The 12,402-nt window shown below is 40.0% G+C and overlaps 1 protein-coding gene across 7 annotated transcripts in view; it reads right to left on the bottom strand.

The window, feature by feature from the left end:
* The window catches only part of LOC106950215 (interferon regulatory factor 6-like), a 33,396-nt gene that overhangs the window by 5,027 nt on the left and 15,967 nt on the right, over positions 1-12,402 (bottom strand). For 2 of the 7 annotated variants that reach the window (XM_015036930.1, XM_015036947.1), the window contains exons 6-8: positions 11,852-11,855; positions 7,931-8,053; positions 1,648-2,040 (exon numbers count right to left, since the gene is read on the bottom strand). In XM_015036930.1, the coding sequence (XP_014892416.1) occupies positions 1,648-2,040; positions 7,931-8,053; positions 11,852-11,855 (520 nt within the window). Of the gene's footprint in view, positions 1-1,647; positions 2,041-3,267; positions 3,419-7,930; positions 8,198-8,283; positions 8,377-8,449; positions 8,646-9,826; positions 10,010-10,342; positions 10,461-11,851; positions 11,856-12,141; positions 12,145-12,402 lie in introns of those variants that run through there. The other 5 variants (XM_015036959.1, XM_015036968.1, XM_015036919.1 and 2 more) reach the window with 5 other exon arrangements.

Raw genomic sequence — 12,402 nt, forward strand, 5'->3', positions numbered from 1 at the left:
AATTCTCCAAAGACATCTTTGCTTTCCACCTCCTTTTCCATTTGTCTCAGGTAAATTAATGTCTGTTTTAGTGTGTTGTCAATGTGATTTTATACTTTTAAATGTTAGGATAAACTCTGAAAATGTATGATGTGGAGCACTGACTGTCATTTTTATGCGGCTTTTATTTCCACACATGTAATCATTGAATTCAGGAGGACAAGAGAAGACAAGCCAGAAGTTAATGATTTTATTCTCTACAATATATATTCCTCTGCAGTGAGATGGACTGACTGGCCTGCAGAACCACCAGCCATCTGCATAGCACAGTTTCACAAGAAAAAGCTGATGTTTTGTACACAATAGTTGATTCACAGCTTCACTGACTGCAGAGCCTGGCCCTGGTGGTTCTGCAGCAGGGTGTACACCTCCTTCAGATGGCTCACTATACTGTCCTTTATATCTGGGATTGAAATCTGCAAGCGCACGCTGCCGTCAAAAGAAAGATTGTTGTCTCCGGAAAACAGCTCGCTTACCATCCGAGCCACCACAGGAATGACCTGAAAGGATGAACAAGGAGTGTGAGAGGAAAGTCTAATGAGTTCAGTCTGCATGAGCAAAATACAAATTCAAAGGTGAATTTGTCCATGAATGATGAATGCAACAATCATTGATGAATGTTACATTCAGCGTTTCCTTGATTTCATGCATGTCTGGGAAATCCTTTAATCTCCCATGCAAAACGCCTGAAGCGCTGCCTTCAAGATGTGCTCAGAGAGGGACTGTCATGTCAAATGAAATTATAAATTCTCCACAACATTTAGGTGCTGACTACTTGACAGCATGTCATCAGGAAGGCAGACCAAAAAAAAAAAAAAAAACTAAATTGTCCCATCACAAAAACAAATACAATTTGAACTTTGAGGTTTGGCAAGATGAAACTAGGACTGAATACAAGTTATAACATAAGTTGTTAGTTTTGGCTATTATTCAAGTTAAATTCTTGTATTTCTCACCTGGACCATGATGAGTTTTCGCTCTTTGGGTCTTCCATCAGGATATTCCTCTCCAAAGCAGAGGCTGATTTCAAACTGAGGACGGCTGGTCGCCTGGCCACGCTGCTGCGCTATAACACCTGCATAACAGAAATAAAGGAAAACTATAGTTATGATGTTACTCTAAAACATCATCACAGGGTTCCTACACACTAACGTTTTAGAACTTTAAATTATTTTGCAGATTTATTTCACTATGGAAAATTGATAAATGGGTCATAAAAACATGGGCAGATAAACATGAGATGAACTGAAGTGTAGATGGATGATACAGAATTGTAGGACAAATAAAGCAGCCATGGATCGATGGATGCTGCGTTGATTAATGGATGGACAAACAGATCAATCCAACTATTGGACAAAGAAGCAGGAAATAAAGTCTGTCCAAAACTGGAAAATTATTTTTAGACTCCATTACTGCTATTCCTCATGGCCGCTATAGGTTGTGGGGACAGATGACACGCATTGATATTTGTCCTCTGATGGTAAAAATATTGCATTAATCTTTAGAAAAGTTCAAATGACGACCCTCTGGGTCTGCATCAACATTTTAAATGTGTTACTTTGGTAAAGATACTCTCTCGTTTTAATATTCAGTAGTAATTTTACTTACTGCTGAGAAACGACTCCAGGCAAAAGAGCTTGACCTTCTTCTGCCGCTCTATCAGATTTGGCGCCGCTGGGTTTGGAGCGCAGGGGCCCGACCAGTACACCCTGCACTGGCAGAGGCGGATTGCGTAGATATCGTGGCCCCTGATCTCCAGGATCAGACCTCGGTCCATCACATCCAGCAGCCGATTGGTGAAGATCCTCTGCTTGTCGTTGGTGATGTGCTCCGTGGTCGGGAAGCGCAGCTGTGCCAGGTTCACGGGTCCAAACAGCTCCTCCTGGTTGACCATGGGCCCCAGGTCCCCGTAGAACAGCCTGCAGCCCAGCGGGTTGCTCACAGTCACGGTGGGAGACACCTCCTTCCCTCTGTACAGGAACTGGACCTCCAAGTCTGTCACTGGTTCAGACAGACACCAAATTAGAGATCCTCTAAAGCACAGAAATGGCACAAACAAGTTACTACTTCAGTTATAAAAATGCTGCATCCATCAAACACGACTTAAAAGAAATTTGACTTTGCAGTTTAACACCTTTAAATTGGGCGTCTGTCTCTTTACGAAGGTCTTGTTCTTCCCGACTCCCTGCATTCAGCACAACAATGTCATTTACATCCGTTCTTAGGAGTGTTGGACTAAGAAATAGTTTGCATGATGAACTGACACATAACTTATGCTTCCATCAAATATGACCAGTCACCCAGATCCTAAGACAAAGTAGCTCCAAATCAAATAGTCACTTTTCTGGGGTGATTTTACCCCAGATATGATGCACAACTTCCAAAAATACTTTTGTCTCTTCAGTTTGTTGTATATTTTCCCTAAACGATCCTAGAAATCAGGATAATTCTGGCTTGAAACCACCATTTATTTTTAACTCCCATTTCATGACCTGAAATACAAATAGTGCAACAAAATTTTTTTTTTTTTTTTAAGTGGGCTTGCAGGAGTTCTTATCTCCACCTTGCATGCAGTCTGCATTCATGAAAGGGATCCTAGTGGAGATCGAGATAGCAAACCTTGCTCCTCAAAGGAGGAGTGTTTTGAATGACAAAACACTTCAACAGGTTTTTACAAGCTTAGTCACTTCTGCATGGCAACGTGCAACTGTGTACCCCGAGGCTGCAGTTCATGTTTTCAAAATACAAAAACTGGAGACGGTAAAATGAGGGACTGTAAAATCAGATGTAAATCTCCATGTTCAGATGATTTCCCAGAAGGTCTGGAAACTGGGTCTTTAGCAAGTCTATTAATGACTGATCAATGGTTTTTAATACATGCAAATTATTTATTAAAGTGTGATTTAGTAATTTACCATAAACATGATGGTTAAAAAAAACAGAAAAACTTGCAGGCAGACAAAGAGATGATCTGGCAAAGTTAACCTGTTTGTGGATGATTTAAGAAAAGATGGATAGTAAAATCACTTCCATCTGTTTTAGAGAACCTGATCCAGAAAGGCATCAACATTTCATGCCCTTTTCAGTTTTTAAAACCTTATTTTGCTAAATTTTGACTATTTTTGGAATTGAATTCTGCAGCTAAACTTTCAAAACAAATTTCAGTCAACTAATTTTTGTGTGACACAAAGTTGATTTCTGCAAGGGGATAAAGTTGTTCACACTAACTTGGGAGGGAGCTGATCCACGTTTCTGGAGAGGCAAAGACGTCAGAAAGAGGAGCCGGCTGCAGGATGGGGTCAGGCAGAGGGGCAGGGGGCAGCTCATCCATGTTTGTGGGGGGCAGCTCTACATCTGCGGGCTCCTCTCTGGGCCAGACCTCATTCGAAGGTGGACAGCAGGGAGGCTGGATGGAAGAATTGGAACCCATCAGAGGCCACATGAGTGGAGAAGGACTGGTGCCTAAAAGAGGAAAGATTAGTTTTTGTTTTCCATCAATTCCTCCTCGTATTTGCAACAATATAAGGCTGTAAACAATCACCATTGGATGGATATGGAGGAAGAGAATCTGGTGTGCGATCTTCTCCAAAATCCTCATCGTAGGGAGTATGTGATCCTGCATCTGAAGGAGCTATCAGGAAAACAGAAACGTTGAAAGATGGAAAAACAATGAAAATCCCTAGAACATCTGAAGAACTTTGTACTTACTTTGGTCACTGTTGGGTTGTGGGATGTCGCAGACATCGTACACCTTTAAGGGATTCATGGGGACTTCTTTGGTGCCGTCATAGACCAGTTTGAATTCCCGACTTTTGTTCAGGGCGCACCGAAGCTGGGCTTTCCACATGGGGGGATCAGGTTCATCAACTCCCTCCTGAAACTTCCCGGTCTCCACAGCCCACGCCTGGACGAAGCAGTCACAGAAACGAGATCAATTACATTTTTATATGTTCCAGAACGTCTCATTGTTCTAAATATTTACCGATTGGTGTTGCATTGATCACAATAAGTGCAAAAAGCAGAAGACGTGCAACAAAATAAATGCAAGGGTTGGAAAAGTTGTGTTTCAACTGAATTAAAGACTTGTAATAATGACATTTTAAATCTAAAATGAATAAAAAAAATCTGATCAGACATGAAAATGATCATGTGATCACTTTAACCAGGCTATATTCTGGGCTCAGGTAGCTTTACAGAGGTACTATCAAAATCAAACCTTATAAAACAAATGTTTTTAAAAATACTTCAATATTTGGTAGCGACAGATGCTGACAATTGATTGTTAAAGACACATTTAATTTAAGTCACCAGTTTTATTTATCACAACTTTCAGGAAAAATAAAAACAGCTTAAGTGTATTTACAGAAAATATATCACACAATGTCTAAAACGCTAAATGCTTTTTTTTTTTTAAATAGACGCAGGATATGCTTGTTGCCGTTTATTACGAAGCCATTGAGAAAAAGAGAAAAGAAATCCCGACTTATTTTCTCGAGATCCCGCGAAATGGACGACTAGCATCATTTTCTGCGGCCCTAAGGAAGACATAATGCAAAGAGACAAAAGTAATTTCTCCGTCTGCCACGCTTGGGGATCCTTTTACACCAAGCGCACATATTTTTTCACACGAAGTTCATGCTCTCTGCATTTAGCGTACATCCATCGGTAACCGTGTAGCTGTCCAGGGTTCTGCAGCTGGTTATGAATAAATTCAACCAAAACTAAGTCGGAATAGGACTTGCACCGAATGAGTCCCCGCGCACTGAAAACCCTCTTCAGATGCCTCACTTATACAAAAACCATGTCTGATGTCAAGGACTGATTTGATGCCTTTATGCTCAAGCTCGAAATAAAAATCTATACATCTATAGAGTGTCCTCCATCACTGTGATTATGTCGTTATGTACCGATCCTGATACGGATAAAGTTTCTCGGCGTCTCGAGAAAAGTCGGGATCTCTTAAGCAAANAAACACGACTTAAAAGAAATTTGACTTTGCAGTTTAACACCTTTAAATTGGGCGTCTGTCTCTTTAAGAAGGTCTTGTTCTTCCCGACTCCCTGCATCCAGCACAACATCACAACAATGCTCCTCACCATGTCATTTACATCCGTTCTTAGGAGTGTTGGACTAAGAAATAGTTTGCATGATGAACTTAGCAGACCTGCAGTTCCACTAGGTGTTTGCTAATCGCTACCGCTAGTCTGCAGGAGCCAAGAGGGGAAGGTGTGGGAACGGGTGGAAGCCATTTGTGTAAATAGGTTTCACCTTGTATGAGCAAGTGTTTTTGCACCCGAATAGTTGCTATGGGAGATAAAAGGGATAAAAGACTCAAAGCAACACTCCAGGTATGTTTCTGATGATGGAACATTGTTATGACTAAAAGCTAAAAAGGTTTATTTTTATTCAATACCCGTCACCCTCTCTTTGAAAGATTCAGTAACATTTGTCTTAACCAAGAATAAGATTTTTAAACTGAGATGGTTTAATATTGCAAGGATCCCCTTTGGTATCTCACAGACTACGTGTTAGATTGAGCCTCTGGGATCAACTAGATTTACAGTGCTGTGGGGAGTGGGGGGGGGGGCATTTGCTTTGAAACCAGCTTCTGTTTTTACTTTTGGTCAAACTTAAATGTGTCATTGAGCATGTTGACCAGTCTGATTGTGTGTTTTACATTTTGTTTGGCCATCTACTCTTAGTGTAGTTGAAGCTTAAAAACCTAAAAAGATTAACTGGGTAATCGTCTTAAGCAGTGGTTTCCAAACATTTTCTGGGCCCCCCTTATGGATTACAATTAGTTGTCTTGTTGAACATGTTTTAACGGGGCAGGGCGGGATAGAGCGGGGGGGGACGACAACTTTTTGGGGGGCAAAATGACATCAACATCACTAGCGTAGCCTACAGGCTAATTGTTAAGCTTAAGGTGATGTATTGACATTAACTAGCTAGTCATCTTTTAGCTAACTTTACCTGTATCTAACAGCTTTACTCAACAGTCGGTTAGTTTGGGGGAAAAACTGTGTAAAGTTCTTTGCGTTTGCTGGTTTGCTGCCATGATTCTAACACACCTGCGTAGCTCCGCCCAGCAGCAGCAGGTCTCCTTCACAGGTGTAAACCCAGCGCGAGCGTCGTAGCGCTCATGTTGCCTTTATAGGCGGCTCGGAAAAACAGGTTACAACATGTTAACAACGGATTAAACAAGTTCTTTGCGTTTTGCTGGTTTGCTGCCATGATTCTAACACAAACCTACGTAGCTCCGCACAGCAGCAGCAGGTCTCCTTCACAGGTGTAAACCCAGCGCAAGCGTCGTAGCGCTCATGTTGCGTTTAAAGGCGGCTCGGAAGAACAGGTTACGACATGTTAACAATGGATTAAACAGTTTTAACTGCTGATAAAAGTGACAGAGGACACAGATATGGGAAATGTAGCCACTACTGTATCAAACTGACATAGGAAAAACCCAGCGCATGCAGCGTTCATGTTTTTTTTTTATTTATTTTATTTTATTTTTTTTCCATTCAGACGCCCCCCCTACAATGGCACGGCGCCCCCAATAGGGGGTACGCCCCACAGTTTGGGAACCTCTGACCTAAAGGATTTTCTGATACATAACTTATGCTTCCATCAAATATGACCAGTCACCCAGATCCTAAGACAAAGTAGCTCCAAATCAAATAGTCACTTTTCTGGGGTGATTTTACCCCAGATATGATGCACAACTTCCAAAAATACTTTTGTCTCTTCAGTTTGTCGGTCGTATATTTTCCCCAAACGATCCTAGAGATCAGGATAATTCTGGCTTGAAACCACCATTTGTTTTTAACTCCCATTTCATGACCTGAAATACAAAAAGTGCAACAAAGTTGTTTTTTTTTTTTAAGTGGGCTTGCAGGAGTTCTCATCTCCACCTTGCATGCAGTCTGCATTCATGAAAGAGATCTTGGTGGAGATCGAGATGGCAAACCTTGCTCCTCAAAGGAGGAGTGTTTTGAATGACAAAACACTTCAACAGGTTTTTACAAGCTTAGTCACTTCTGCATGGCAACGTGCAACTGTGTACCCCGAGGCTGCAGTTCATGTTTTCAAAATACAAAAACTGGAGACGGTAAAATGAGGGACTGTAAAATCAGATGTAAATCTCCATGTTCAGATGATTTCCCAGAAGGTCTGGAAACTGGGTCTTTAGCAAGTCTATTAATGACTGATCAATGGTTTTTAATACATGCAAATTATTTATTAAAGTGTGACCTAATAAACTGATAGTTTAGTAATTTACCATAAATATGATGGTAAAAAAACAGAAAATCTTGCAGGTAGACAAAGAGATGATCTGGCAAAGTTAACCTGTTTGTGGATGATTTAAGAAAAGATGGATAGTAAAATCACTTCCATCTGTTTTAGAGAACCTGATCCAGAAAGGCATCAACATTTCATGCCCTTTTCAGTTTTTAAAACCTTATTTTGCTAAATTTAGATTTTTTTTTTTTGGAATTGAATTCTGCAGCTAAACTTTCAAAACAAATTTGAAATGAAATAAAATTTTATTCGAACATGATACAAATACAAATATAAAAATAAAATAGTGCCCAGTAACAAGAAGTGCATAAAAAAGAAGAGAAAATACAGATTTTTTGTTTCAGTTAATAACATATGCTCAAAATGGGGTAGGAAGAAGTGAGAACTTATAAACTCCTACCCCCTAAACACTTGAAACTTTAGAGTCCTACTGTCATTAAACAAATCAAAATCAAAGTGGCAGTCAGAAGTAACAGTTACTAATATTTACCCATACATTTTCCCATTTTATGCTGGTTTGTCTTTCTAAACCCTTACAATTTGTGTGACACAAAGTTGATTTCTGCAAGGGGATAAAGTTGTTCACACTAACTTGGGAGGGAGCTGATCCACGTTTCCGGAGAGGCAAAGAAGACTTCGGAAAGAGGAGCCGGCTGCAGGATGGGGTCGGGCAGAGGGGCGGGGGGCAGCTCATCCATGTTTGTGGGGGGCATCTCTACATCTGCAGGCTCCTCTTTGGGCCAGATTTTACCAGGCTCCTCTTTGGGCCAGACCTCATTCGAAGGTGGACAGCTGGGAGGCTGCATGGAAGAATCGGAACCCATCGGAGACCACATGAGGAGTGGAGAAGGACTGGTGCCTAAAAGAGGAAAGAGGAATTGTTTTGTTTTTTTTTCCCATCAATTCCTCCTCGTATTTGCAACAATATAAGGCTGTAACAATCACCATTGGATGGATATGGAGGAAGAGAATCTGGTGTGTCGGGATCTTCTCCAAAATCCTCATCGTAGGGAGTATGTGATCCTGCATCTGAAGGAGCTATCAGGAAAACAGAAACGTTGAAAGATGGAAAAACAATGAAAATCCCTAGAACATCTGAAGAACTTTGTACTTTGGTTACTGTTGGGTTGTGGGATGTCGCAGACATCGTACACCTTTAAGGGATTCATGGGGACTTCCTTGGTGCCGTCATAGACCAGTTTGAATTCCCGGCTTTTGTTCAGGGCGCACCGAAGCTGGGCTTTCCACTTGGCGGGATCAGGTTCATCAACTCCCTCCTGAAACTTCCCGGTCTCCACAGCCCACGCCTGGACGAAGCAGTCACAGAAACGAGATCAATTACATTTTTATATGTTCCAGAACGTCTCATTGTTCTAAATATTCACCGATTGGTGTTGCATTGATCACAATAAGTGCAAAAAGCAGAAGACGTGCAACAAAATAAATGCAAGGGTTGGAAAAGTTGTGTTTCAACTGAATTAAAGACTTGTAATAATGACATTTTAAATAATCTAAAATGAATAAAAAAATCTGTGATCAGACATGAAAATGATCATGTGATCACTTTAACCAGGCTATATTCTGGGCTCAGGTAGCTTTACAGAGGTACCATCAAAATCAAACCTTATAAAACAAATGTTTTTAAAAATACTTTAAATATTTGGTAGTGACTGATGCCGACAATTGATTGTTAGAGACACACATTTAATTTAAGTCGTCACTGGTTTTATTCATGAACCTGTAATAAATCACAACATAACTTTCAGAAAAAACAAAACAAAAACACACACACACACACAAACACAGCTTATGTGTATTTACAGAAAATATTTCACACAAGCTATAACACACAAAATGCTTTCCTTTAAAATAGACACATGATACGCTTGTTGGTGTTTATTGTAACAATATTACATTTATTTACTGGACCTGCTGGATTTTGAAATTTTCATATAGAGTGGCCAGACAGTGAAAAGTAGAGACAATGTAAGAGTTTTATTAAGCTGTTGTGACACATGACAGATAAAAGCTGGCCCAACATCCAAAGCATAAATTGACACAGAATTTAACTTATTTGGGTATGAGAGGGTCAGGTAGACTTTTAAATCACCTGTCCTGCCTCCCCACCACTGCTACTGCAAGCGATGTTGATTCACATACAATGAAAGTTCATGTTTTCCAAACCAAAACATTTCCAGACACTCGAATTTGTGTTCATAACGGAGTAAATTTGGCAGGAACTTTCCTACAGCCAACAGACTGGAAGTCACAGCAGCAGGTGGGGGAGGGGCATCCAAACAAACTAATTTGTTTGAAACTACAGCTAAAAGAAAAACAAAAACTTGGCATATCTTGATTAGCAAACAAGCAAAAATACAATAAAAATATATGAAGCATAATCAGTATATATAGTCGTGAGTCCCAAGATAAAATCTTCTCATTTCAAACTGATTTTTCTTCAGCAGAGACAATCTAAATAAATATTTACCTTAAATATGGTGTCCTCGTCTTCGTGTTGGGGTGTGTGTCTAGTGGCGTGTTTCCAGGGGATCCTGAAGCGCATGGCCTCCCGGTCGACCCAAACCAGACCCGGGTACCGAGCGCTGTCCACCTGGGCCACCAGCCACGGCTTGAGGCGGACGCGTCGCGGGGTGACCGCCATCCTGGCCGACTAAATACAGAAAAATATAATTAAAGCGACTTTAAAAAAAACACACAGTTGGCTATAAACCAGCCAGTCCGCCCTGTTATGAGTGTAATTTCTAAACTGCCAAACCACTAAACAATGCAACAACACAAATCCTGCAAATCCGGATTTTCCAAACGTATGGAAGCTGCCTGGCTTCTTCCCTCTGACCGACAGCGAGGCCTTTAACTTGTTACCACCGTGCAACTGATTTACTTCCAAAAGATTCATGAATCTTTAAACGAGCAGTAATAATGCGGCAAGAAAACCGACAGCAAAGAAAATTGAAGCGCGTTTTGTAAAAACGATCAAACTTACCTGTGCTGAAGCAGGAAGTAGGAGTCAGCCTTCCTTGTTGGGCAGCCGGGAAGGAAGCCGTCCGTGTCCCGTGTGCGGGTCCAAACTCCCACAGACCCACTCCACGTAGAGTCAACTCAGACGAGGCAGGCCGATGAAAAACAATGACTACATAAACGTTTATCCCACTAAACACGTTGAGGAGCCGATACAGCTTCTCCCTCACTCGGTTCGGCCCTCAAACCCCTTCTCCTCCTCCTCACCGAAACTCAGGTAGCAGACGTGACGTCACGCCGGTGACACACCTTTTCTGAGCAGCGCCGTGTTGGTTTGTCACGATGTACAACAAGTGGACAGGATGTGAGCGACTCAGTCCAAGACGAAGAGAATCCCGAGCTGAACATGAGTAACTACAGAAATATGTGCTCTACCTTTCTTGACATGCAAGAGGTTTTTTTTTTTTTTTTTTTTTTTTTTTTTTTAAGTATCGCAGCTACTAAACTGCGACAACTGACATAAACCGAGTCGTAAAACAATTTTATATATACCACAATTCTTTTTTTTTTTTTTTAATTAAACAAATATGTTATTTTTAGTGTTTGGCTGGAAAGTTCTCCAGCCCAACACAGAGAGAGGACAAACAGCCATGAACACACTCACCTAAGGACAAGCCAGGTGTCAAACTCCAGTCGGGGAGGGCCACTGCCCTGCAACTTTTAGATGTACAATTTATTAGTGTTAAATATTGAAATCTAAGGGTCACGTTGTAATCTTTAGCTGCCTTCATGAGAAGCATGTTGGTAAATCAAACGAAATATTTTAAGCATGAATCTGGGCCTAATTAACAATTTTTTAGGCTTAACTACACCTTAATTGGTAACACTTTATTTGAAGGGGGTTGAATAAGACTGACATGACACTGTCATAAACATGACATAACACCCGTCATGAACATGAATAAGCCTTCATGAATATTTATGACTGTTGTCATAAAGTGTCATTCGGTAAATAATGACACTTTTAATACAAAGTTGACATTATTCAAAATGTCTTTGTTATGACAACTTGACATTAACCAGGAAATCATTACTGTTTAAACTTTACCTTTAATAACATAAAGTTACCTAATTTTTAAAGTACAATCAGTAATTATTTTATAACAAATTTATGTCAGTAATGATTTCTTGGTTAATGTCAAGTTGTCATAACAAAGACATTTTGAATAATGTCAACTGTGTATTAAAAGTGTCATAATTTACCGAATGACACTTTATGACCACAGTCATAAATATTCATGAAGGCTTATTCATGTTCATGACAGGTGTTTATGACAGTGTCATGTCAGTCTTATTCAACCCCCTTCAAATAAAGTGTTACCCATTAATTTACATTTGACTTTAAATTAATGTTGAATAGAAATGGAACTGTAATTGAATCTTTCTGTACATTTAGATTGTTTTGACTCACCTTTCTGGATCTGATTTGGTTCGTTTGACTGGTAAAATGCCTGGACATGACATTTGTTATAACTTACCTCCATATCAACAAACTAGATTGGCTAAACATGATCAGAGTTACTAAGATTCTGTAACTCTAAAATTGTCATGTGAGCTGGATTAGGAGTACACGAGTCTAATTTTCTGAGGCCATAACAACTATAAGTGACAAAATAACAAACAAATGGTTAGAGGGAACCAAGGAAATGACACCAGTGACAAATAAAGCAATAATAATAAAAAGTAAGATTAAGAAAACAAATGAAATGTGTCACCCACATTCCAGAATAAATTGTAATTCTGCATATTTGTGCCTGATTGGACCTGCTTCTCTGTACGCATGATGCATGAGTGTGTTTGTGTTTGTAAGCAAAAGTGCTCAGAAACAGAGACAAAAGTCCTTTGTTATCAAATTATTTTTAAATGTTTGTCAGTTTTCAATTTGTTTAGTTTCATATTTTAGGAAAAGAAGCATTACTCATTGCTGACTTGCCTTGCCTGGCAGGAACAAAGGGATTTTCCATTACAACAACAAAAAAAAAAAAAAAAAAAAAAAAAAAAAAAANAAAGAANCTTTTGGATGTG

Source organism: Poecilia latipinna, unplaced genomic scaffold (assembly GCF_001443285.1).
Source record: "Poecilia latipinna isolate Pla-1442-1.1 unplaced genomic scaffold, P_latipinna-1.0 Scaffold24, whole genome shotgun sequence".
NCBI lineage: Eukaryota > Metazoa > Chordata > Actinopteri > Cyprinodontiformes > Poeciliidae > Poecilia > Poecilia latipinna.